The 27,080-nt window shown below is 58.1% G+C and overlaps 1 protein-coding gene across 4 annotated transcripts in view; it reads right to left on the bottom strand.

Moving 5' to 3' along the window:
* Window positions 1–17: 17 nt before the first annotated feature.
* TEAD4 (TEA domain transcription factor 4) overlaps window positions 18–27,080 on the bottom strand; it is a 66,494-nt gene continuing 39,431 nt past the window's right edge. For 2 of the 4 annotated variants that reach the window (XM_027541039.1, XM_027541038.1), the window contains exons 3-12: window positions 21,281–21,345; window positions 20,829–20,891; window positions 16,234–16,362; window positions 14,999–15,042; window positions 14,547–14,602; window positions 12,217–12,356; window positions 10,793–10,966; window positions 6,811–6,951; window positions 5,870–6,022; window positions 4,822–5,110 (exon numbers count right to left, since the gene is read on the bottom strand). In XM_027541039.1, the coding sequence (XP_027396840.1) occupies window positions 4,997–5,110; window positions 5,870–6,022; window positions 6,811–6,951; window positions 10,793–10,966; window positions 12,217–12,356; window positions 14,547–14,602; window positions 14,999–15,042; window positions 16,234–16,362; window positions 20,829–20,891; window positions 21,281–21,345 (1,079 nt within the window). In that variant the 3' untranslated portion in view covers window positions 4,822–4,996. Of the gene's footprint in view, window positions 5,111–5,869; window positions 6,023–6,810; window positions 6,952–10,792; window positions 10,967–12,216; window positions 12,357–14,546; window positions 14,603–14,998; window positions 15,043–16,233; window positions 16,363–20,828; window positions 20,892–21,280; window positions 21,346–27,080 lie in introns of all 4 variants that reach the window. The other 2 variants (XM_027541036.1, XM_027541037.1) reach the window with 2 other exon arrangements.

Raw genomic sequence — 27,080 nt, 5'->3', positions numbered from 1 at the left:
AGCACCGCACAGACGCCTTTGTGTGTGGAGCAGACTTTACTGAGGTTTGGAGACAAAGGGGGTTCACAGAGCAAAATACAAACACTGGACGTTGAATATCAGACACCCATGAACCCGGACACCGTTTCCTCCCACCGGCCTCCCGCCCTCCTCAGAGGCACAGGCCCACTCACCCATCCTGTCACGGGAAGTGAAACAAAACCCACTTCCGGACAGCTTCTCAATCGGAGCGGCTCGTCGCTCCCTTTCCAGAGTTATTTTCCCAATGAAGAACACCTGCTCCCTGTTTCCAACACCCCCCCCCACCTCACCACCGCACCACCTGCCCACGGAGTGAGGAGGAGAGTCTAAAACGGTGGCCTCCTTGCTGAACCAGGCGCCCCGAGGCCTCCTCTCTGCCTTTTTTTTGGCCATACCGCAGCATGTGGGATCAACCAGCATTCGAATCCATGCCCCCTATATTGTTAACCCAGAGTCGGAACCACTGGACCACCAGGAAGTCCCTTCTCTCTGCCTTTGCAAGGACGTCAGAGCAGAGCTTTTGTTTCTCTAAGAATGTGTGTGCGTGTGCTGGCACCTACGTGTCCATACGTGTGTGTGTGTAGTGCAAGTATGTCTATATGATGGATGTTGAGTGTGTGTGTGTAGGTGTGTGGTACATGCAGTATGTTTGTGATGGTGCGTATGTCTATGTGTGAATGTGTGCGTATAATGTGTACTGCATGTGTGTGTATGAGTGTGTTACAGTGTGAGTGTGTGTGTAGGAGTGTGGTACGTGCATGTGTGTGTGATGAGTATATGACTGTGTGTAGGTGTGTGTGTCTATGTGTGTAGTTGTGTGTGCTGCATTGTGTGCATGGTGTGTATGCAATGTGTGTGCCCGTGTGTGTGCTGTGAGTGTGAACGTGTAAGTGTGTGTGGCCGAGGTGGCAGGGGCAGAGTCAGGACCAACCTCTTCATGCGTCGCACCCCGCCGTGTGCCCCTTGAGCTGGGTGTGGGGCTGCCCCCTCACACGTGTGCTCACCCTCCTCCCCACAGCAGCCCACAACCAGCCCACTCCATTCCCGTTTCACGGACGAGGTCACAAAGGTTCCCGGAGCTAAGTCACTTGCCCCAGGCCACACGACTGGTAAGAAACCGACTCAGCCCCCAGCAACCTGGCTCCGGGTTTCCATCCTCAGAACAACGGCTCCAGATTCACCTTCTTGCTTCCTTTCTTGGCTGACACAACAGTAATGTCAGAAGGGGTCAAACGCAGTGACCCCCGGGATAACCAGGTAAAATGGGCCACAGCCCAGCTCCAGCTCTGCCCCTCCTCCGGGCAGATGTGGCCCACATGTGCACAGGTGGCCCTGTCCCTGCAGGGTTTGGGGCTCCCTGTGGTCACCATCCCTGCCAGTAAGGGCCGCACCGCCCCTGGCTGGGTGGGAGGGGAGCAGGTGCCCCGGCCCCACGCTCCTCACCCGTTGGATCCAGTCTACATGCCCCTCAACTCCTGCTGCATGGGGCTCCCCCCGTTAGGAAGAGCACCCCCACTCAATGGAAAGTCCCTGATGACTGTCGGGGCCCTGCTTAGTCACCAGACACCACGGGTCAGGCACCGTCCGGTTTCCACGTCCCCACCTCTTGGCTCCTAGTGCCATGAAGAGGGTCCTATCGCTAAGGGTCGCACAGACTCCAGGACCCTCACTCACAGCCCCAAAGGCACGGATCACACACCTGGGAATGTTCACCAGGCGCCTGCCGTGCCCCAGACGTGGGGTTTGGATTGTAGAAGGTGACAGAGCAGGACACCTCTGTCCTGCAGTGGCTCCCTTGCCCCTGATGCTGAGTCCAAGGATAAGACAGACTCGGAAACAATGACACTGCTCTGCGGGCCACAGCCGCCTGGTGTCGTTTCCCAGAAACCAGACTCGACAGTATTACTCCCTCTCTTAAGATCCTTCCAGGACCTCCCATCATACAGAGGAAAATCCAAGCCCTTCCTGACCTTGGGGGCCAGGAGCTGGGCCACATCTGGACCTGCAGCTCCCTCTCTCGGTTCCTGACATGGCCTCCCTGCTGTCCCCAGGCACACGCCACCCTCCCCAGGCCCCAGGTCCTCTCTCATCTCCTGGTGGTCCGTCAGTCTGCCCATCCTTTACCCACTCGGGTTGTCTTCCCTCCTCAGTAGGACATAAGCTTCCCAGAGACCCCATCTGTCTCAGCCGTAGGTACATCCCTGTGCCTGGCATGAACCGGAAGTTAAATAAACACATGTTAGGCTGGTGAATACATGCATTCAGATTCCAGAACACTCCAAGCAAGTTAGCTGGCCTCTCTGGACGCCCTTCCCTCATCTTTAAAATGGGGAGAGCACAGCACCCCCGGGTGAGAATGGAAGAGATGTCTCAGCCCCGATGCCCAGGGATGGGTGACAGGTGCCCTGATGGGTTGTGAGTGGAATGCTTTTGCCCCGCCAGGCAGGAGCCAGCATCCCTTCTGCAGGAGAAGTGGCTCCATGCTGGGAGTGTCACTCCATGCAAGAATGAGTGACAGTTCTCTGGGGGCCTGCTGGCCAGGGGACATGAGGGGCCAAGACTAAAGGCAGAGAGTGGCTAGGAGGGGATGTGTGTGAGATGGCGGCGCAGGAGAAGCAGGCCGGGTGGGATCTCCCATTTATTGGCCCCATGGGTCATGGTCTGCACTGTGCCTCAGGGAGAGGTGCCTAGATCTATGTTCTCGGTGGTGGAATGGTCTGGACTTTCCAGCTCTAAGTAGGTGACTGTCCATTAGGCTGCTGAGACCAGGTCCTAAAGAGAAGGGAACACTCGCAGCCAGCCCCTGGCCCCAACATCTACATGGACTCCCTAGACCCAGGACACAAAACGATGGGCGCAGCTTGCGCATCCGTCCCAGGGCCCAAGGCTGCTCACACGCAAGTGTTTTGTCCGAAGCTTCAGTCCTGTGGGGACGCAGAGGTCACGGGCTCCCTTTATCCTGACAGCTCCGGGAACAAGGGTGGGGAGGTGGGAGGGCAGAGGCCGTGACAGTGACCAGGGGTGGGCAGGAGAGCCTCCCCAGACCCAAACCACACAAAGATAGTAGACGATTCTCAGGGACTCAGGGACCCCTCGCCTCCCTCCACATCACATTGTCTATAGATGAGAGGCGGGCCCCGGAACCCAGGAGGGAGACACGACTTAGCCCAGGGTCTAGCAGCTGTCCAGAAGGAACCTGGAGGGCTGGTCCGCCTGCCCTGTCCAGAGCTGCCAGCAGACTGCCTCTTCAGGCTGCTTATCTAGGCAATGCCTCTCTTTCAAGAAGCAGCCCCTCTCAATTTCCGCCTCTTCTCTGAACCTTCCACGCCCCACCCCCTCCCACCTCTGAATTCCAGTTGCTCTGAGGACCAGCCCACCCCCACTTAAGAGTTTCCCAAGCTGACTCCTCAGACTGCAAAGAGTCAGTGCTATTAATAATAATGCATACTCACGGCACACACTCGTGTGATTGGCACCATGCTAGGCACTCTACATATACGAGGTAGGTACTATTGTTATACCCATTGTACAGATGGGGAAACTGAGGCACAGTGAAATTAGGTAACCTCCCCAAGGCCACACTAGTCCAAAGCTGAGCACCAGGATTCCAATCCTAGCCGCTGACTCCAGAGCCCTGGCTCCTAACCACACAACACCTCCTCAGCACCATCTTATTCACTTCATATCCCCACACATGTCCCTGAGAGATCAGCATACAAAACTCCTGCAGGTGACTCTTGCTCCCCTTGGGCTCCAGGCTCCTGAAGTGTGGTTCCCTATTAGGGAAGATGACAGCAAATAGCCACTAGATGGCAGCAAAGAGCCGGTTCCCCGCATCCCAAGGGCCAGGAGGAGAATGGTAGCAACTCTTTAGTGAACCTTGCATCAGGCTCTATACAGACCCGTCCTCCTCACTAAGGCCGTCCTCCTCTACAGGGAGGAAAGGACACACACGCTGAGACAGGGCGGGCAGTGGGAAGCCCTAGGACTGAGGCTAGTTGCCAGGAGGAACAGACCAGGGAAGTTCCCTCAGCTGAGGGGTCCCCTCCAGGCCCAGGGTGGGCTCCACTCCCCCACTCCTCCATCCCCAGGGGGCACAGAACCTTCCGTCCAGGGAGGGGGTGGTCAGCCCGGCTGCTCCAAGATGGTCACCACCCAGCAGGCTTCTTGACTGGGAGGCGTTTGCTGTGAGATGGCAAGGCATACCAAGTGCATGGTCTCAGAGACCACCAGAACAGTGCGGACCTCGGACCAAAGTCTTGGCCTTCACCACCGAAGAGGACCCCAAGGGACCCCAGGGACCCCCCCCCCACTCTCAGAAGCTGGCCCCAGCACTCCTACCCTCTCTGTCTTGGGCTACCCCGACCTGGAACCCACCCCCCGGGCAGCTGGTGTGGCCAGACTTCACGTCCACTGGAGCTAAAGAGCTCTGATTGCCCCTGTCTAACCTCCACACCTGAAACCCACCCCCGAGCTGGGCTGGCCTCCCCATCGGCTGTTCAGGGGGAGCAGCAGCAGAGGCGGTGGGGGAAGGGGGGCAGACACATCGCTCCCCGTGGCCGAGGTGCCTGCACGGGACACGCAGGCTGGGGACCCGCGCCCGTCCCCAGGCCTCCCACTGTGGCCAGAGCCGGGGGCAGGGCCTCCAGGGCAGCTCGGGGACATGCCATCTTGAACGTTGGCAGCTGGTGACCATCCTGGCCGAGTCCATGGAGCCCTGGCTTCACAGCTGCGCCCGGGGCAGGGTCCGGCCCCTTCTCCCTCAGCCCTCCCGGGGCTAGCGCAGCCAGACGGGGCCTCTGAAGACGCACAGAGCTGGGGTTTATTGGGCTTGGGCAATTGCGGGTTCAGGCAGAGTTTGCTCCTGGGTAGAAGAGTCACCACCTCAACTCTCGGTGCTTCGGGGGGCTGCCCCTGTGGGGCCCCTCCCCTCGTCCCTGCACACGTGACGTCACCCCCTCCCTGTCCCTGGTCTCTACTCCTTCACCAGCCGGTAGATGTGGTGCTGAGCCCCATGCTCGCTCGCTGACACCTCGAAGACGTACGCGACGCACAGCAGGGTCTCCTGGGTGTCTCTGTTGGTGACCACCTGCGGGGGGGAAGGGGGAGGGCCTCAGGAGACAGCGCGCCGTCTGCTCCAACCACTGCCCACTCCTGCCCCCACACCTGCACACACCACACACCTGTCCCCTCACACACACACCTGCCTTCCCACATCGGCACACACACACACACCTGTCCCCCCACACCTGCACACACCACCCACCTTCCCCCCACATCTGCCTTCATACCTGCACACACACACACATCACACACCTGTCCCCACACACACACACCTGCCTTCCCACATCGGCACACACACACACACACACATCTGTTTCCCACACCTGTCTTCACACCTGTCCCCCCACACACACCTGCCTTTCCACCTGCTCCCACACACACACCTGTCCCCCCACACCTGCACACACCACCCACCTTCCCCCCACTCCTGCCTTCACACCTGCACATGCCACACAGTCCCCCCCACACCTGTATTCACACCTGCACACACATCTGTCCCCAACACACACCTGCCTTTCCACCTGCTCCCACACACACACCTGTGCCCCCACACCTGCACACACTACCTACCTTCCCTCCACTCCTGCCCCCATACCTGCACACACCACACACATCCCCCCACACCTGTATTCACACCTGCACACACATCTGTCCCCATTAACACCTGCCTTCACACCTGTTCCCCAACACACACCTGCCTTCCCACATCTGTACACACACACCTTCCCCCCACACCTGCACACACACATCTGCCCCACCTGCACACACACCCGCACGCACACACCTGCAGGATGGTGAAGTTCTCCAGCACGCTGTTCATCATGTACTTCTCAGGCAGGTGCTTCAGCTTGTGGATGAAGTTGATCATGTACTCACAGAGCGGGGAGCGGTGGATGCGGTAGGAGTAGTGGCCATTCTCGTAGCGTGCATACTCGGTCTGCAGGGCCGGGGACAGCGAGGCTTAGAGGGCCGCTGCCCACCTCCAGCCCGGCAGGTCCCTGAGGAAGGTCCACGACCCACTAGGGCTTAAGTAGGGAAGGTGGGGCTGAGACCCGGGGTCCCTGGAAACAAGACCTCCGCCTCCCCCGGGGACCCAGACACCCACCGGATATCCAAGGGAGGAGCTTAAAGATGGGAGGTGGGGACAGAGTGACAGCTCAGTTCTGGCCACACACAGGGGCAGGGTCACAGGGACTTTGTGGCCACCTATGTGCATCTACACGTCTGTGCACACACAGGCACACAGCTGAGCGTGTGGGCTACATCAGAGTCAGCTTCAGGGTGTTAATGCTCCGTCCACTCGTAGGCAAGATGCACAGGGGGGCTAGCAAAGGGATTACAGTTGCATGTGGATCACAACTATCTCAAACTAAAACTTCACTGGAAATAACTCGAAGAGCTTTTCAGAGACTGCGACTTGCCCAGGCACCACCCACAGGTGGGAGAGGTCTGGGTTAAACACTGTGGGGGACTCAGTGCCAGGGTTGGCCCCCCAAGACCTGATGTATAGCTGGTGAGAACCACCAGGATGAGGGGGCCTGGGCTCCCACCGCTCCCCTGGCTTGTGTTGGGCGTGAGGTAGGTTGTCAGTGATAAGGACGAGGTGAGGGTGAGACTGCCTTAACTCAGACAAATCTGGGGAAAGAGGTGAGAAGCCCAAGCTGGGGTTGGGGATGTGTGTGCGTGTGCATGAGGGGCCGGAACCCGGGTGGGCAGCGTGCCTACCTCCACTTTCTCCACCACCTGCTTGCCAAAGGAGCACACCTTGGTGGAGCAGGTGATGATCATGTTCTCGGGGCTCTCGTACTGGCTGGACACCCCGTAGAAGGAGCTGCCCTCGTCCTCCATGTTGGTGTTGAGGTCTGCCTGGAGGGAGACAAGGGCGAGGGCGGGGTGGTGACTCAGAGGGGTCTTGTTGGAGGTCATGGCCCAGGTCCCAGGGCCAGCACCCCCTGAGGGGGCGGTGCTCAGAAAGAACATGGATGTAGGGCCTCAGAAAGCTTCCATTCACACGCAGGCCTGGGGTAAAGTCAGACTGTGTACAGAAACAGTGGAAAGAGCCTGGCCCCTGCTGCCCACCAGGTACCAACCGCCCAGCAGATGGGACCTCACATTGGCCTTCAGTGCAAGGAGACCCTGCCAGTGCCTTTCAGCAATGGCTCTGGGGGGCCGGCCCCTTGCCATCTCTGTGGCCCCGTGAGCCCAGCCACCCTAGACTTTTGCATCTCAGTTCTGCCTGCAGATCAGTCTCCCCAACACCAGTCCCCTTCCGCTCGGCCCCTCCTCTAACTGCTCTGAGACGTCTTGGCACCCTTGTGCAGAATCCCTTTAAAACGGGAACACCACTAGGTTGGCAGGGCCTGGCCTTGCCCCTTCCAGACGGTGAAGACCCTGGAGGCAGGAACCAAGCTGTCCCAGGGCTTGGCCAGGTGCAGGGTGTGTGCCTTAACAGAGTGCGGCACGTGACTATCTGAGCCTGCCCCCTCACAGTGGCTCTGGGCGAGGAGCGGTCCTGTAGTCACGAGGAGGGCACCTAAGCTTCCTGCACCTGCCAATCCTCAGGACCGCAGCCCCACTCCAGCCCATAGACACTCCCGGGCCTGCTGGCATCACCTCCCACTCGCCCGGCCTTTCAGTCACCCATGCATCCTGCCCGGCCCAGAACAGTCAGGGTGGAAGGGGAGAGGCTGTGACATAGTCTCTGCCCTCAAGGAGTGTGTGTGTGTGACTTGGGGGGTGGGGGGAGCAGCAAGAACAGGTGAGCTGGCAGCTGAGAGAGAGAGAAGGAGATGAAGCAGAGATGAAATTCCACTGGGACTTCCCTGGCAGTCCAGGGGTTAGGACTCTGTGCTTCCACTGCACAGGTCCTGGGTTCGATCCCTGGTCGGGGAACTAAAATCCAGCATGCAAAAAGAAAAGTCTCACAAGGGAAGGTCCAGAGTCCGCCCCGGAATCTACCCCTGGGGACCTCAGCCAGCGATAGCCACACAGTATCCTCCGTGACATCCTAACTACGATCCCACTCCCTCAACAGCCCCACCGCAGGATTTCCTGCCCACCATGTACCCCCACTCTGAGCACCGTGCCCACACAAGCTTGGCGTCTCCACCTTCCCAGCCTGAGAGCAGAGCTGCCCCCATTACCCTAAGAAGCGCCCCACCCCCCACCCCTCGCGCCCCTCACTCCCCTCCCCCACCCTATTCATAGCCGCGGCACGGTGGGCAGCTCACAGGCTGTGCCCAGAACAGGTGTGGGGGATCGGGTGGCTGACAGATGAGCCGAGACAGCCGGGCAAGGGGGCCGGGGGCTCAGATTCATTGTCACACGCTGGTATGTGCCCAGGAGACAGGGCCCTGCGACGGAGGAGGGGCAGGGGCCCTGTCCTCCCTGCCAGCTCAGCCCAGCCTTTTCAATCTGGAGTTAACAGCCATCAGTGTCCAGGAGGCCCCTCTCCCTCCACCGACGGACAGAGGAGGACTCTGCTGATCTCACAGGTCCTGGGGAAGGAGGGCGGGGCGCTGGCCTCTCAACCCCTGCATCTCACATGCACCGGGCCCAGCCTGACCCCTCAACCCATCCTGCACCAATGCCCCTGCCAGCTGGAACCGACGAGCCCCGGCGGACGCAAGCCAACCATTCACTCCCTACTCCCACCAGTGAGGGCAGTAACTCAGCAGGAGGGGCCGGGAGGCCGAGCTGGGGACATCAGAGTCCTCCCTCCTCCCACTCCAATCACCCTCTAACCCACCTCACAGCCTGCATGCCCAGGGCCTGGGGCCAGATGAGAAAACCACCAGGCAGGAAAAAGGAGGCTGGGGGTGGGGAGGGGGCTCACCATGTCCTTGCCCAGCTGTGTCCCTGCCTAAATGTGTGGCCAATCTGGCACCAGCTCCATGCCAGGGTGCAGGAGGAGAGGGTTTTGGATGACTGGGGTCTGGGGCTGCCCAGGAGGACCCCAAGTCCCATGGTTAGCAAACAGGAGAACTGCCTTCCCCACATCGCAGGTCTGACCTTCCCTGGAGCTTCTGCCTTCCCCACACAGGAGGAGAGGATCCAAATGAGGGCTGAGGTGTCCCGGCCACCAACATGACCCCCCACCCCACATCCCCAGACTGCTGCCCCATCCCCACCTCCGATTTCACCCACCCTCACCCTGCCCAAGCCTCTGGCCATCAGGGCTCAGGTTGGGGACAGGAGGCAGGCACACAGTCCCCTTCACCATCAGCTGACCGCACACACCAGGGTCCTCAGACACACAGCCTCTCACATGCCCCCAAGAACCAAGTGCTGATTCTGCAGGTGGAGAAACAGGGTCCAGCGGAGCCAAGACTCCCAGGAACGCAACTCTCCAGCCAGGCTCTCCGCTGCCCGCCTGGCTCTCCTTACATGCTAGAGGGCTCACTGGTAGCCCGCCCCCAGTCCTGTGTGGTGACCGCACCCGGGCGCTGAGAACGCAAGCTCCCGTCGGGTCCATACAGTACAGGCTCTGCGTGAAGCCCGTGGATGGGGCACTGAGGCCAGCATGGAACTTGCCCTTTCACGCTTCCTGGCACCTCCGCCCCAACCCCCTCTTCCCTAATCACCCCGCCCCCAGCCCCCCAGAGTCAGAAGGAAGGAGAGGACCAGGGCCACAGACCAGACTGGGGAAGGATGCTCTGGCTCCACCCCCAGTCCTGCCAGCTCTGATCTCCAGGCAGGATGCCCCCGACCATCTCCTGGAAGCGAAGTCTGGGCTCTAGAAAATGACTCTGAATGCACATCTAAGTCTGCTCTCTTCCTGACCCCGCTTAGGGGCTGGGGTCCCTTTTTAGGCAATCCACAGCCTCCTCCACCAGGACAGGGGAAGCACCAGGGCCCTGCAGAAGGCACAAGGCACCTGGCAAAGCAGGAAATGTAGGGTGATGGCTACAAGCACACTCCCAGAGCTGGGTCTGCACTCTGGGATGCCACTATGAACTGGGTGGCCCTGGCAGGTCATTTCACCTCTCTGTGCCTCAGTTTCCCCTCTAGGGACCAAGGCTGTCAACTGTACCTCCCTTCGGTAGGGTGGCGAGGATGCATGCTCAGTCGCTCAGTAGTGTCTGACTCTTTGCGACTGCATGGACTGTAGCCGGCCAGGCTCCTCCGTCCATGGCATTCTCCAGGCAAGAGTACTGGAGTGGGCTGCCATTTCCTCCTCCAGGGGATCTTCCCGACCCAGGGACTGAACCTACATCTCTTATGTCTCCTGCCTTGGCAGGCGGGTTCTTTACCATTAGTGCCACCTGGGAAGCCTGGTGAAGAAGAAACATGCTAATTAAAGTAACACGATCAGGGTGACCTTCTCTCGACGGCCCTGATCTTCCCCAGCACGCCCATCACAAGCGGGACTGCAGGAGCCAGGCTCACCAGGGCTGGGGGTCTCCCAGCCAGGCCCTTGTTGACTCCATGCCTCAGTCTCCCCATCTGTGAATTGGGGGTCTAGGGTGGTTCTCATCTGAGGGTGGCTAGAAGAACACAGGCTATTATCTCCAACTGGAAGAAGGCAGATGCTGGTGAGAAGGGCCCCCACGCTGCTATCTCCCCTGACCAGGGCAGGGTTCCCATCAGTGCCTCCTGCCAGCCAGGCCTCCCTGGTCAGGCTTTTCCCTCAAGGCAGTTGAGCCAAGGGCCAAGTGATGGTCATCGACGAGCTGGGGCAGGAAGGAAGAGGCCACCCGAGACTTACCCAGAACTTCACGAGGAAAAAGGCATTGGAGGGTCCGCGTTCAAAGAGCTCCTTGAGGCCGCCCTTCTTCTCGGGGAACTTGTCGTAGATCTGGTGGATGTCCACGGCTTCGAGGTAGGGGTCGCTGTAGCTGGGGCTCGACTGGCCGATGTGCACGAACAGGTGCTTGTTGTACTGTGGGCACAGGAGAGCTGGTCTGAGGGGCCGAGGGGCGGATGGACCAGCCCTGGGGCTCCGAGCACGGCCAGGGGCCCAGAGCAGGGATGCCACGGCAGGGCCTCAGGTTCCCCCCTGGTAACACGGAGCAGGAAGAAGGGCTGAGTGCAAAGCAGAGTAAACAGGCATCCCACGCGTGGGGCAGGCGGCCCCCCACAGGTGCTTGGCATGTGTTGGTCGCTGTTTGCACTATTCTGAGTTGTGACTCGGTCACTGAACATCCTTAGGCGAGTCATTTCTATCTTTGGACCCCCTCAATCTCATCTGTGATGGAAGACCACTGAACCAGAAAAAGGGTGTTTCCCCCGCTTGGAGTGATGGTGAGGGTGCTGGGAATCCCTTGCTGCAATCCAAGAAAATCCACTTCTTTCACAATACACTCTGGGCTTCCAAGGAAGGGTTTGTCTGACTAACAAGTTCCTCACCTGAAAAATAAGCTTCTAAATGTCAAACTGGGAGTGCGGGGGGTGCGGGGGTATAGGAGGGAGGCTCAGGAGGGGAGGGGATGTATGTGTACATATGGGCTGATCCACGTTGTTGTATGGCAGAAACCAACACAACGTGGTAAAGCAATTATCCTCCAATTTAAAATAAATTAAGAAAAAAATAAAGACCTTGAGAAATCTTAGCGTTTAAGAAAAAAAAGCGTTAAACTGAAATGATCACTGAAGTTTCCCAGGCTCTGGCCTCCTGTCCACCCGGCCAGGTGCTACTCTGAACTCTGCAGGTGACGCTGGTCACCCAGGATGGAGACACAGAAGGGGACAAGGTGGGGGTGGGCTGCTGCTCCTGCTGGTGTCCCCGAGGATGTGGGGCAGACGGGCGGCTCCTTGGAGCCACAGGGGGCAGTGCAGTGCAGCCTGGGGTGGGGCTGGGACCAGTGTCTTCAGAGGGAGAGGTGACTAGACGGCAGGAAGGAAGACGTGAAGGGACTGGGGACTAGGATGGGGCACAGAGACCAGGGGAGGACTTAGGGGAGGGAGAGACGCAAGGTCCAGTGAGAAAGAAGCCAGGGCAAGGACGGGTGAACCAGGAGAGGATGGGAAGGAGCAGGGAACCTAAATTCAGTCCCAAGGTGGAGCGGGGCAGAGGGCAGGGAGAGAAAGCCCGAGCAGGTAAAACTGGAGCTGGAGGAGGCTGGGGAGCAGCACCCTCCAGGAATGAGGGTGGGGCGGGAGAAAATCCAGCTGGCAAAGGCTAGGACCTACCGTATCAGGGTCCTGCTGCCGCTCCAAGAAGGCAGAGAACTCCAACATCCAGAGCTTGGAGCTGGCCACGCTGCGGCCCTGCCATGGAGGCGCGGGGGGCGCAGAGGGCGATGGGGCAGGTCCTGCCGGAGACTCGAACCCTGCATACGGTGGACAGCACATGGGAGCTGGCCCACACAGCCTCCCGACTCCAGCCTCCCCCAGACCCCCAGACCCATTGGAACCTGCTGTGTGCCTCCCAGCAGGCATGGGGGTGGGGGCAAAGCACTGGCCAGTGGTCCACGGGCAGCCCTGGTAGGGAGCTCAGCCCTGACAGTTCAGTCCCCTCTGGGCCCAGGATGGCTCTCAAGGGAGATGATGCTGGCCGGGGACAGGTTGGGAGGTGGCAGGGGGGTGGGCAAGGGGACGGGGGTGGCTGGGTGCAGGGGGCGAGTGGAATGCCTGCTGGACCCAGGGCTTCCAGGGCAGGCACTGCTTGGTTCTTGCTCTGAAGGGGCTTCAGGTCCAGCCAGGGAGATAAGTGGACAAATGACTACAATGACACAAGTCTCTGCCCAGCCCCTGTGACCAGCATCTGGCCCAGAAGTGAATGCAGGTTTGTGATTAAGTGAAGCAATGAACGTGATGAAAACAGGCTGAGCACTGCAGCGGGGCTCCTGGTCCACCTTGGAGGTGGTCAGAAAGGCTTTCCGCAGGTGATGCTTAAAGAGCTTACGCAGCGGGGGTGGGAGGGAGGCTCAAGTAGCAGGGGATATATGTATACTTATGGTTGATTCACATTGTTGTACAGCAGAAACTAACACCAATTAAAAATAAACTTAATAATAAAAACAATAAAAAGAAGTGATGCGGCAAGAGCAGGAGGCAGCAGCAGAGACAGGGGAATGGGCTCCAGGCAGAGGGCATGAGGCAGCCGGATGGTCAGTGGGCTGGGAGGCTCTGTTCAGCAGTTTTGTGCGGGGGCCAGAGACAAGGCTTGAGAGTTGGGGCCTGGCTGCTGGGTGAGGAGTACAGGTTTCAGCCTGAGCTCAGAAGGGTGACAGAGGATTCTAAGCAGGGCCGAGGAGAGACTGGCTGAGCATTTCTGCACATCTTGCTCCTCGTGGAGGAAGGGCTGGGCAGGGGCAGGGCTGGCCAGAGATGCGGGCCTCATGGGCTCTTCTCAAGGGGGGAGAAGAAGAGGGCAGTGAAGAGGAGGGGACACAGGAGGGACAGGGAGGGAGCAAGACTGCAGGACTTGGTGACAGACAGGACGAGGGGGCAGCCGAGGCAAGTAGGTCAGGAGCCCGGGGAGGAGACAGAGAAGGGATGGCAGAGAAGCAGGCAGAGGCCCACAGTGGACACACCAGCTCACACACTGGACGCGTGAGCTGAATCCCTCGTTCATTTGTCCAAGGGCAGCTTCCTAGGTCCTGCCCGGTGGGGACACACTGGACGTGGCCCAACACACGGAGGACAGACTCCAGCCCGGGATGGTGCCCAGGTGCACGGAGAGTGACAATCACCGGGAACCTCTAATGGATTCTAAGCCGGAAGCAGCGCGGTGAGAAAGATGCTTTAAAAAGATGAAGGGTGAGTTACGGGGTGGAAGAGCAAGGATGTGGCTGCAGATGGGGAAGCTGGTCAAGAGGCCACGGCAGTGACCCGGGCAGGAACGAGGAGGGCGTGAGAGAAGCTGATGGGCAGAAAGGGGAGAGCACAGATTAGGGGGGTGGGGGTGGCCCCAAGCGGCCGTTAAGAACCTAGGAAGGCGGCAGGGCTCCTGTCAGAACAGGAAAGCCAGGCTACAATGTAGGCAGGAGCCAATCCCAAACCAGGAAAGGTGGCTAAGGGCGAGGATCCTGTCTTGCCCTGCAGAGAGGCAGGTGGAGGGACCCTCCTGAGAAAGAGGCAGGGACAGAGCTGATCACGTGAGCAGCCAGGGTGCCGCCCAGTCTGCCCCCTCTCAGGAGCCTTCCCTCTGCTGACCAGGGGCTCCAGGCTGGAACGCCAGGCTCTGCGGGAAGCCTGTCTTGAAGGAAGTTACAGTGTCCCAGAGGGAGGCCAGCCCAAGTGCCAGGCTGCACGGGACGCACATGCAGGTGGGGCAGCTGCCCGGGGCACCCACCGTGCCCCTTGAACCTGCACGCTGCCAGCCCTGAGTCTCTCTGGGGAGGATGGGCAGCCCTGGGAATACAGGGGTCTTAGCTCTGGAGAGGACCGGGGTGCACAGTCTGAGCACGCACCAGGACGGTGTCGAAGGGAGCATGAGTGCCCAGCTGTCGGGGCCTGGGACCAGGACAGGAGCCACAGGGCGTGACACAGGAGGGAGTCAGACCCTGCCCACCCACCTGGCAGAGGCAGTGACGGCTGGACAGTGTAGGTTTGCTGGGAGAAAGGTTTCACACTGCAGGAGACGAGAGAAGACGCGTGAGCCCGGGGCAGCCATGGGGCCTCGGTCAGGCCCCAGCGCTGTCTGTGAGGCAGCCTGGGGGGTCGGGACTCTGGCCTCCTGCTCCCCCAGGATTCTGGCCAGCCCATGGAAGCAGCATGTCTGTGGGGCGAACCCATCACTCCCTCCCTTCCACCCAGGCCAGCCTCCTCCCCTCGGGTCCTGAGCTCAGGCCCTGCCCCACCCAGGACAGACCAGGGCTTTGGCAAAACCCGGGTGCGCCATCCTTAAGCACAGAGCCACCCAGAAACGCTGACTCCACCCTGTGGCCCACCCACCCTGTGGCCGGGGTCAACAGAATGGTTCACTGGCTCAAGTGCAGCCCAGGGAGCAGTCAGAGGCCATACTCACTCGTGGGACGTTCCGGCTTGGCCTGGCAGAGCTCCTTGCCAAAACTGAGGAGGTAAAAGCACAGGGTCAGCAGAGCCCCGGGGGTACGGCAGGCATCGTGCAGTCAGACGTCGCAGGGGCCCTAGAGCTGGAAGGGAGGCTGGAGCCTGGGCCCGGGGGCTGGGGAGGGTGTTAACACCCCTGCCTCCATCCAGGCAGCATGGCCTCCCAGAGAATGCATCCAGGAAGCCCAGCCCCGGGAACACCCCCCAGTGAGGGGCTCCCAGGAGAAGCCCCCAGACTCAGACACGGCTCCTCCCGTCCCCTCCCTCAGAGACAAGTCCTCTGTGGCGGTGCCAAGTATGGCCCCCAACAGTCCTGGAGTCAGGCATCCTGCTTAGATCTGAGCGCCCCAAAGTCACGTGGGCACACCTCAAGTCCTGTCGTCCTGTCTACTCAATGTCCTGCTGGACACACTGAAAAACGGCTGGATGAGAGGCTCGCCAGACTGCCCCTTGTTCTCGGGCCTGGGGTGGTGCGTTAGTCCCGACAGCCAGGAAAAACCCTGTACGGAAGGACACAGCCCTGGGATGGAGGGGCCTTTCTGGACTGTTCATAGAGCGGCCGAGAGACCCTTTCTCAGGCCAAGGAGTTCACATTCAAGGGGAGTTTGCTCTTGGACGTCAGCCTCCACCTGGGAGGGACACCTGAGGGGGAGGAGGGGATGAGGCCAAGTGGGGGTGGGCATTGCTGGGCACCGGCCAGTGCTGCCCCAAAGCCCGGGACCTAGGCTGCCTCTTCTGCATGTGTGCATGTTAAGCTGCTTCAGTCACATCCCACTGTTTACTGTGAACTGTAGCCCACCAGGCTCCTCTGTCCATGGGATTCTCCAGGCAAGAATCCTGGAGTGGGCTGCCATGCCCTCCTCCAGGGGATCTTCCCCACCCAGGGATCGGACCCAGGTATCTCATGTCTCCTGCTCTGGCAGGCGGGTTCTTTACCACTAGCACCACCGGGAAACCGGGCCAACTCTGCAGAGCCCCCAGGCCGGCCATCTGATGGCGTGGCTTCGGCCTGTGTCCCTGCCAAGGCCCCAGAGGGCGGTTCCAACACCTGCACAGCCCTGGGTCCTTGGTCCCTCCTTCCCTGAGAAGACTCACGTGACGACTCTGGTGTGGCCAGCGCCATGTCTCCTCAGAAGGGGGAGAAGGGAGGACAGGGTGGTCCAGCCTCCGGCTACAGGCAGCTCCACTTACCCCTGAGACCGCTGGGTAGCCTGGGCCCCGGGTGAGGGTCATTTTACTGTGGAAGGCTGCGGCGGAGATGATCTGGGCGGACGACATGGCAGCCATGCTCTGCAGGGCCTTGTCCTTAGCTGCCTGATCCTGGGGAGACATTGGGGGGAGGCCTCAGCGCGAGCACCGTGGCAGGCCAGGAGAGGCCCCGGGATCAGGCTCCCGCTCCTGCAGGGCTGTGAACCTTCCCTGTGACTCTGAGGAAGTCATTGGGTGGCTCTGATCCCTTTCCTCATCTGTCAAAGGGGACACTTGTCCTGCCTGTCGCACTAGCGTTTAAAGAGACTTTGACCCACTCCCGGGCATATAGCCCGAGAAAAACATGATCCAAAAGGATACATGCACCCCAGTGTTCATTGCAGCACTGTTTACAATCACCAGGACGTGAAAGCAACCTAAATGTCCATCAACAGAGGAATGGATAAAGAAAATGTACATATATGCAATGGAATATTACTTGGCCATTAAAAAGAATGAAATCATGCCATTTGCAGCAACAATGGATGGACCTAGAGAGTGTCATACTGAGTGAAGTAAGTCAGACAGAGAAGGAGAAATGTTGTATGACATCCCTTATGTGTGGACTCTAAAAAGAAATAATACAAATGAACCTACTTACAAAACAGAAAGAGACTCGCAGAAAACAAACTTATAGTTGCCAGGGGGGAGAGATAGTTAGGGAGTTTGGGATGGACAGGTACACACTGCTGTATTCAAAAGGGATAACCACCAAGGACCTACTGCCTAACATAGGGAACTCTGCTCAATGTTCTATGCCAGCCTGGATGGGAGGGGGCTTTGAATGAGAATGGATACATACATATGTAAGGCTGAGTCCCCTCCCTGTCTACCTAAAACTACTGCTGCTGCTGCTGCAGCTAAGTTGCTTCAGTCGTATCCGACTCTGTGCAACCCCATAGACAGCAGCCCACCAGGCTCCCCCTTCCCTGGGATTCTCCAGGCAAGAACACTGGAGTGGGTTGCCATTTCCTTCTCCAATGCATGAAAGTGAAAAGTGAAAGTGAAGTCGCTCAGTCGTGTCCGACTCTTAGCGACCCCATGGACTGCAGCCCACCAGGCTGCTCCATCCATGGGATTTTCCATGCAAGAGTTCTGGAGTGGGGTGCCATCGCCTTCTCCGACCTAAAACTACTAGAACATTGTTAATCAGTCATACCCCAATGCAAAATAAAAAGTTTAAAGTTCGAAGAAAAATAAAAAGACTTTGAAGGTCACCGGCCAGACCACAGCTCTCCTGTTACCAACCTAAGGGACACCTGTGAACAGAGACCACCCAGGCCTCGCTCACCTCCACACCAAGGGTGTCTGGGGCCCCACCTGGCTCATGGGAGAGGAAGCAGGAATACGCTCAGCAGAGGTCATCTCCGGTCACATGGACAGTGACAAGGGCCAGTCTCCTGTGGTCCCTGTCTCAGACCTGGCCTATGGGTGTCAACTGTACCATGGGCACCCACGGCTCCTGAGCCTTTTATGTGTCAGAATGTGACTGTCTGTCCTCTGTGGTCCAAAGACCCTCCCAAAAAAATGGGCTCACCCGGCACAGGCTCTGAATGAATCAGCAGTTATCATCTGCTTATAATAAATCCTTGTTAATACTTGTCTAAGCCAATGGTCCCATCCTGAGCTCCCCAACCCCAAAGGGCCTCTCAAGCAATAAGACAACATCCTGTATTCCAAAAAGTCCATATGGATCGGAAATAAGACCATACAGACAGACGGGCTGGTGCAGGGAGCATTACTGGGGCTAAAACGCTGGGTTATGTCAACTCGGGAGCTGTGATTAGAAATCCTGTATCTTTATGATGGATTATTTTAAATGGGAAAAATACGTGGGCCCTTTATTTAATCACCAACTTGGTGACCCAAATCTGTCCTGAATGATAAGCAAGCGGATTGCTGAGGGAGGGCCTCACAGCTCACAGCTGGGTTTGCTGTGACTTCACTCGCCCGGTGGGTGGCATTACAGCAAAGGTCCGAGTGGTGAGCCCGGCATCCTGCGGGACACGGCGTGGGGCCAGGCCCTTCTACCCAGACTCTCAGGGACCTGTACAGTCACAGGGCACTAGACAGCCCCCGGAAAGTAAAGAACACTGTCTCACTTTGGCTCTGAACATCATAGGATCCCTGTGAGGCTGGCAGGACTTGTCACACCCCTATTCTAAGATAAACTGAGGCTCAGAGAATTTAGGGGACCCGGGTGTTGACAGGGGTCACAGGAGGGTCTGCCCTGCGAAGTGGGTCCAGGACAGGCCATCCATGACCTCTGACCTCTGCAGGCCCAGGGGCTGAGCAGACCGAGGAGGGGGCAAGTCAGGACCTGAGGGCAACCCCATCTTCAGCACAGAGGGTGCAAGAGGCCACGCTGAGCGGTGGGCACCCCAGCCCATTGTCCTTTTGGGGCCAATCTTGAATCCTGCTCTGAGGTGATCCCTATTAACCAAAGTATCAGGCTGCCTCTCTGCAAGGATTCTGGGGGTCTCAGGAGCATCACTCAGGCTTGCTCCCTCCAGGACATGGGTGGGGCAGCACCCCAGGAACAGGGTCTGTTAACAGACCCCTGTTAACAACGGCAGTGGGAGGCTGGATGGCTCCAACCAGAGATCAGAGACCTGTACTCCTTTCTCATAGCTGGCCTAGTGAACAGCCAGGGACCAGCAAGTGGAACAGGAATCGGGGGGAGTTGGGGGGTGACATCAATGACCTGGTACTGAATTTTGAGGTTGGAGGGGACCTCAGACAGCACCTTGATTAACCCTGTCATTTATAGGTGGGGAAGCTGGCTGGAGCTTGAGGTGGATGACCCAGCCAAGTGCCCATGGGCAAAGCCAGGCCAGTGACCCAAAGATTTCCACCTGACCTTGCTGCCCACAGGGTAGCTTAACTGCACTGGGCCCCAGACCCCTTGGAGAATATGGTAAAATCCTCAGACCAAATTCTCCCCTAAGTGCATATGCAGGAAAATGTGTATATTACTTAAAGGACCCGTGGCTCCCCTTGAAGCCTGTCTGGCGGCCCACTGAGGCTGTTCCTGGCCCCTCATCAGAGTCTATTGACAGGGACAAGTTCAGTCCCTCCAGCACACGTGGGCCATACAGCCGGGCCCCTCGGGAATCAACAGCTCCCCTCTACAGCTCTTAACAGAAGCCTGGACACCCGACTCTCCATCAGGTCCCCCACTGGGCCCCAGGGAGTCACAGGGCAGCCAGAGAGTGGAGTGGGGAGCAAGTGGGCGCCAGGGCTGAGGGTGTCTGGGTACATGTGCCAGCCTGAGAGGGAGGGACCAGCAGCTGCGGCCAGCCAGCTGTCCTGGGGGCAAAGGAGCGAGGGCTGGGCCGCAGCTGTGGGGGGCAGGGACAGCTGGGCTGATGCAGGAGGAATGGAGCTGGGTGGGCAGCGGGGGCAGCCTCCTGTGGCCTCCGACCCACGCCTTCCAGGCTCCAGTGTCAGGGTCATGGGCCGCAGTCCCAGAGGGGTCCTCTGTGGTCCTCTAGCCCAGGGGCTTTGAAACTGGGTTCTCGTATGCTTTCGGGTTCGAGAGTCGTGGGGCCTGAGAGGGATGTAGAGGAGGGGTCCCTAGCCCGCTCCTCCCAACTTAACTTTGACCACAGCAGCTCCTCCGACATCATATCGGTGATAATTCAGTTAGGAAAAAAACCAGAAAGGCTTCCACTGCTTTAGAAAATGTCTGTGGGGAGTTCCCTGGTGGCCCAGTGGTTGGGACTCTGCGCTTTCACTGTTGAGGACCCAGGTTCAATTGCTGGTCGGGGAGCTAAGACCCTACAAGTCACACAGTACAGTCAAAAAAATTAAAATTAAAAAAAATTTTTTTAATGTCCATGGATTTACTGGTCTGGTCTAAGGCCCAAATGCTGGCTCCTCCACGGGAGGAGTAGTCACCCAAGGGGCCCTGGCTCTGGGGTCCAGAAGGCCTGAGTCCCATGCAGAGGGGGTTCCCACCAGGGCTGGCCCCCTCAAACAGTCACCTGTCCAGGCCTGCAAGGTGGGGCTGATCCAGGGAGGGGCAGGAACGTCCAGTCCCAGAGAGTGGGGTGGGAAGAATTCCACCAGCCCCTCCTCCAGCATGGAACCCCGCTCCCCAGCAGTGCCTCCCAGGTCCCGCCACCCTCAGACAGTAAGGGGCTGAGGGGTCCTCAAGGAAAGGGGCCTGGAGGTCAATCCTGTCGCCCTAGCCACGGGATTTGGGGCGTGCACTGTCCCTCTGAGCTGGGGCGGGTGGTGGTGGTGGGTGGAGTGCACAGCAGGAGACTGGACTGTGCCTCCCAGGATGCTGAACCTGGCCGTTCACACACACACACACACATGGCTGCCAGTCAGTGGTCAGTGTCCTCTGCCGGATGGGGCTTACAGGGTTACAGGCTGAACCCCACTTTCCTCAGCACCTTGAAGCCCGCTGGCTCTGCAGGCAGTCCCGAAACCCACAGAAAGACTTTTCCTCCTGGGAAATGAGCCCAAAGTCCCAGAGGCCAGCCCTCCCAAGCCCTGGGCCTGTGCTCCCACCGCCACCCCTGTCTTACCTTTAGCTTGGCCTGGATCTCACGGGCTTTTCGCCGAGCCAGCACCTGGATGTGGCTGGACACCTGAGGCAGGAAAAGGGACTCCTGTTCCTGCCTTCTCCCCGAAGGCCGCTCCCCACGGGGTTCCCCCCAACCCCCCATCCGCCACAGCCCCCCATCCACATCACAGACTGAAAGAATGAATGAGTGAATGATCCATCACTGACGGGCCCTCGGTTCCGCCCTCCCAGCTAAACAGAAGTGCGGTCCTCCTGCTGGCCAGGAGAAGCAGGGGAGGGGTCTTTCTCCTCCCAGCGACGGTGGCGGGGACCCCAGGGAAACTGACCGTCTGGGGCACACCCAGTGGAGGACCCCTCCTGAGTTGGCCCCCAGAGCCCACATCTGGCCCTGCAGAGGGCCAAGCCGACCCCGAGAGCCACCGTTGGTGCCAGGGCACCCGCGCCAGGGCCCACCTGCTTCCTGGTGCGGGTCTTCCCTGTCCGGAGCTTGATGTAGCGGGCGATCAGCTCATTCCGACCTGCAGAGACACAGCACCTTCTCAGTGGGAGAGCCCGAGGGACCCCAGCCCTCACCTCTGCCCACCTGCCCGGCACTTGGGGTGATGATTCTGCAGGCCCCTTTCCCCCGCCACCCTCCTTAGATCCCAGGGGTCTCCGGGCAGCAGGAAGGAGCCAAGGCCTCACTGGGGGATGGTAACCTGAGGACACGATGACAGGGCCATGGGTCTCCAGCTGGTGGGCACACAGCTTGGAACCCCCGCCCCCCACCACCCCCGCCGGAGCCTCCCCTCACTGCAGCCTGGCAGCTACCTCTGCTCATGCCACCCCTGGGGCCTCCCTGCCTTGGCCCTGGCTCCAGACAGCTCCCTCGGTCCCCACCACCTCCACGAAAGAGCAGGACCAGACAGGGTGTCTGTCTTGTCTGTGGGCAGCAGAGGGCACGTGGGATGCAAGGAGCGTCTCTGGAGGGGAACCCGCGGCCCTGACCCGGACACAGCTCCATGGCTCCTGCTAGACCATCACCAGGTCACCCGAGTGCTTCCTGCTGGCCCAGCCTCCTAGAGGAGATGCTGCAAGACCCCATGTCCTCTCTGGTCATAAATGAGACCAGGATGAGGGCTCCCTGCCTTCCAGGAGCTCACCACCCGTGCGGCCAGATGACGGCCCAGTGCCTGCAGCCAGTGGGGCCCATGCCGCGTGCTCAGAGGGCGAGGTGCCAGATCAGGCTGGGTGGCCAGGTGAGCCTTGAGCTATACTGACCACTGGTAAGATTAGACCATAAAGAAGGGCACTGGAGGAGACGGAGGGTGAGAGGGTTTGAGCAGGAGTGATGACCTCCTTTCTCCGCCTATGGGCACAGTCGCCAGCCAGCCCAGTCCTCTAGGCCTGGCTGAGCCAGGAGGCCTGTGGGGGGTGAGAAGCTGCTGATGCAGGGTGGCAGCGAAACGAGCGGGCCACCCGCCACCTGGGTGGTAACCAGGGCACCTAGCCAAGGCCACGCGGGTCCCCCAGCTGACCTCTCCCCACTGCCAAGGCTGAATCAAGAGCCGCCCTCAGGAGGTCTTGTCTGCCAGGAAGACTCGCCAGCCTGGGAGCACAAACCTGTCTGTGTCAGGGAAGGAGGGGGAGGTCCAGACCTGGGGACACTGCCTGCGAGCTGATCTCTGTAAGCCCACGGTCCAGCACCATGCCCCTGCTCAAAGCTTCCCAGGGGAAGGTATTCCGCAGGCAGTCCAATGGACACGTGACAGTCCTACTCCACGTCTAACCAGAGGCAGTCATGCTGCAGCTGTGAACAGCAGAGACGTGGTCACAGGCTGGGAGTCGAGGAGCCAGATTGCAACCTGGCAGCTCCACAGACAAGCTCTGGGGGCTCACTGCTCACTTCCCTCCGGACCCTCACACGGCCTCCTCATCTGAAACCTGGGCCCTGACGGCCATAGGCTCATCATTCAAACGTGTCCAGATTGTACAGACTTGGGAACAGACCTGAACTCTGGCTCGACCACAGCTCTCTGGAGCTCAGTCTCCCTTCCTGTTAATCAAACGAGCTCCCAGCCCACAAGAAGAGTCCACTGCCAACGTTCAGGGACAGAGGGCAGACGGGGTGGAGGTTCTTGGGGCCCCTAGGCTGAGTGCGGTGCCAGTGGGTATGGTGCCGGCAGTAGGGGAGCCGATGGGGACCCTTTGGTCAGCATCCGGGATCCGGTTCTCCTGCTGCTCCAGCCCAGCCCTTGTAAGGGCAGCAGCCCATCACTTCTGTGTCTCTTCCTGCTAGATTCTTAGCATCACAGAGGAGGGGACCGCACCTCCCTTCAGGTCTGCATCCCCAGTCCTGGCATCTCTGTGTCAGATGAATGAACAAGTCTGCCAGCAAAAGCCGATGATTCTGTTTTCAAACTAGGTTGGAATCCAGCCCCTTCTCCCCCAACCATCACCATAACAGTTCAAGCTACCACCTTCCCTGGCTGAATTCCCTGCTCTGAGTCCATTCTCTACACAGCAGCCACTGTGATGCTATTAAAACTCAAGCCCCCTCCAGGGGCTCCCATCTGCCTGCCTAGAAAGTGTCCAAATCCCTACAACAGCCCAGAGGCTCCCCCAGGATCTGTCCACCTATCCCCAGCTCAGTCCGTCCCTCACCCCACACCACCAACCTTTGAGGCTCTGAGCTTTTGCTGGATGTGCCAGGCCTTCCCACCTCAGGGTCTTTGTATGTCCTGTCCTCTGCTCAGAGACCCTCGAGGCCCACTCCCTCACCTTCACGTCCCGAAGGCAACTTTGGCTCAGCTGCCACTAGAGGGGGGGACGTGTTCCCTAAACACCCCACTGAAAGCTGAGGTCACCCCCCCAAACCCCGCAACTGCCCGTCTACCCCCGACTCCCAACAGGAGGAAATCTCCTGTTTATACCTAAAACTAGGAAAAGTGCTACACAGAGCGAGCACTCAGCCAATGCTGCTAAATGAATGACCCGATACTGGTCACACCTTCCGCGGGAAAAGTGAGTTCACTTTTAAGTGCAAATAGGGGACTTTCCCGGTAGTCCAGTGGTTAAGACTTCTCTCCCTCCAATGCAGGAAGGTGTGGGTTTGATCCCTGGTCAGGGGAGCAAAGATCCCACATGCCTCACAGGCAAAAAAGCCCACCTAAAGGAGAAGCAACATTGTAACAAATTCAATAAGACTTTAAAAAACAGGTCCACATCCAAAAAATATTTTTTATGGCTGATACACGTTGTTGTAAGGTAGAAACCAACACAACACTATAAAGCAATTGTCCTCCAATTACAAATAGAATAAATAAATGAAAAAAAATTAAAGAAGAAACAAATATACAGATAATCTACTTTCGATGAGTCTGGCATTGTTCTCAAAGTGCTCTCCTAGCCTGGTCTCATTTGAGCCTCTCAGTTCAGTTCAGTTCAGTTCAGTCGCTCAGTCGTGTCCAACTCTTTGCGACCCCTTGAATTGCAGCACGCCAGGCCTCCCTGTCCATCACCAACTCCCTGAGTTCACTCAGACTCACGTCCATCGAGTTGGTGATGCCATCCAACCATCTCATCCTCTGTCGTCCCCTTCTCCTCCTGCCCCCAATCCCTCCCAGCATCAGAGTCTTTTCCAACGAGTCAACTCTTCGCATGAGGTGGCCAAAGTACTGGAGTTTCAGCTTTAGCATCATTCCTTCCAAAGAAATCCCAGGGCTGAGCTCCTTCAGAATGGACTGGTTGGATCTCCTTGCAGTCCAAGGGACTCTCAAGAGTCTTCTCCAACACCACAGTTCAAAAGCATCAATTCTTCGGCGCTCAGCCTTCTTCACAGTCCAACTCTCACATCCATACATGATCACAGGAAAAACCATAGCCTTGACTAGACGGACCTTTGTTGGCAAACTAATGTCTCTGCTTTTCAATATGCTATCTAGGTTGCTCATAACTTTCCTTCCAAGGAGTAAGCATCTTTTAATTTCATGGCTGCAGTCACCATCTGTAGTGATTTTGGAGCCCAGAAAAATAAAGTCTAACACTGTTTCCACTGTCTCCCCATCTATTTCCCATGGAGTGATGGGACCGGATGCCATGATCTTCGTTTTCTGAATGTTGAGCTTTAAGCCAACTTTTTCACTCTCCACTTTCACTTTCATCAAGAGGCTTTTTAGTTCCTCTTCACTCAGGACAGAAGCAAATCCAGATTTCCATGAGGCCTGAAGCATCTGAAAACTGGGGAGCTTTCTTTGAGAAAAGGAAATTAGAAACAAACACAGAACTAGGTTCAGACCTGCTGGAGGTGAGGGTGGGCTCCTTCTCTTGATGATGGTCACGGCTCCACAGGTGGACATATGGACACGTGGACTCTTCACCTACCAAACTGTCCACTTCAAATATGTGTCATTTATTGCACATCAATCAGATTTCAATAAAGTTATTTTAAAATTTTAATTAAAACTAAAAAGTTTCGGGAACTCCCATGGTTAGGACTCCGTGCTTTCACTGACAGCTGCTGTTGTTCAGTCGCTCAGTGGTGTTCGACTCTTTGCAACTCCATGGACTGCCGCTCGCCAGGCTTCCCTGTCCTTCACTGTCTCCCTGAGTTTGCTCAAACTCAGGTCCATCGAGTCGGTGATGTCATCCAACCACCTCATCCTCTGTCACCCCCTTCTCCTCTCACCTTCAATCTCTCCCGGCATCAGGGACTTTTCCAATGAGTCGACTCTTCACTGCTAGGGCCCAGGTTCAATCCCTGGTTGGGGAATTAAGATCTTGCAAGCCACACAGTGCGGCCAAATAAATAAAAGGAATTTTAAACATAAATAAATTAAAGGTTTAGGCCCCTGGAAGGGGCCCAGGCAGGTGAGGGCCCTGAAGCGTGAGCCTCACTGACTTCACTGGAAATGCACCTGGCCCAGAGAAGTGCAGGCAGATGGAGCATCTCACCCAGGTGGGCACCAGCAGATGCAGGGTTAACGCCTGGGTTCGAGTCCTGGCTCAGCCACTTGGAAGTGGCTCAGGGCCTGGCAAAGAAGGTGCTCCAACTGCAGGAGGCCACTCCCAGCCTGGGAGGGCCTCCTGGCCTGGACAAAGTGGAACATCCTTCACTGCTGTGTGTGCTCAGTCGTGTCCGACTCTGTGTGACCCCACAGACTGCAGCCCACCAGGCTCCTCTGTCCATGGGATTTCCCAGGCAAGAATACTGGAGTGGGTTGCCATGCCCTCCTCCAGGGAATCTTCCCAACCCAGAGATCGAACTTGCGTCTCCTGCATGACAGGTGGATCCTCTACCACTGAATCACTTGGGAAGCCCTGTTAAACAGCAGCCAGGAGGCTCCTGCCCACCCCTGGCTGAGACTGTTTCTCCCCACATCACAGAGACCCCCCCAGGTCCTAAAGACAGAGCCCTACCCAGCTCTAGAACCACCTGTGTCTCTGCTACAGGGTCCAGGAGCTCTGCCTCCAGACAGGCCTCCTGGCCCTGGGCCAGCAGTAGGGCCAGAGGAGCCAGACCCAGGGATCCAAGGCTGGCTCGGCTGTCTTTGTGGTTTTCAAGTTGTGCTTCTCTCCTTCCGGGGTGATTCGCCCTCCTCTCCCTGGCCGGCCCCTCTCAGACCATACCGCAGCCAGGGCCCTTGTGCTGGTCAGCAGTGGAGGATCGTGGGGTGGCGGTGGAGCCCCAGGTTTCTCTGGGTGTCTGGAGCCGAGGGGGACAAGCAGCTTTCTTCCTGCACCCTGAGGATCTCCCGAGGTCAACCCGGCCGTTCTACTGCCTCCAGACCAGCTGGCATCTGATCCAGACTCCAGACTTCATACAGACATAGGGAACTGCTGCAGTTTCTTTCACGCTTGTGATAATAGTAATAGTAATGAACACTTGTGGAGCAAACAGGCATCTGTACAAATACAGAGTGAAGACGGTAACTGCTCTGTACGCGTTCACACTTTTGCCCTCCTGTAGCAGCTGTTCTATCTCCCATTCCAGCCGCAGGGAGATCGAGGTACAGAGAGGTTTACAAGCTTGTTTACGTCGGAGACCAGCAAGTGGTTGAGATTCAGATCCAGGCAGTCTGGTTCTCTCTGCCTCTCTGTTTTGTTTTGTTTTGGCCACACCATGCAGCATGCGAGATCTTAGCTCCCCGACCAGGGATCGAACCTGCATCCACTACATTAGGAGCAGGGAGTCCTATTCACTGGACCACACAGCGAAGTCCCTAGAGCCTCTCTCTTAACTTCTCTTTAACATGAGAGTGAAAGGACCGACCAG

This window comes from Bos indicus x Bos taurus, chromosome 5 (genome assembly GCF_003369695.1).
Source record: "Bos indicus x Bos taurus breed Angus x Brahman F1 hybrid chromosome 5, Bos_hybrid_MaternalHap_v2.0, whole genome shotgun sequence".
NCBI classification, from domain to species: Eukaryota; Metazoa; Chordata; class Mammalia; order Artiodactyla; family Bovidae; genus Bos; species Bos indicus x Bos taurus.
This window is presented reverse-complemented; position numbering and strand designations above follow the sequence as displayed.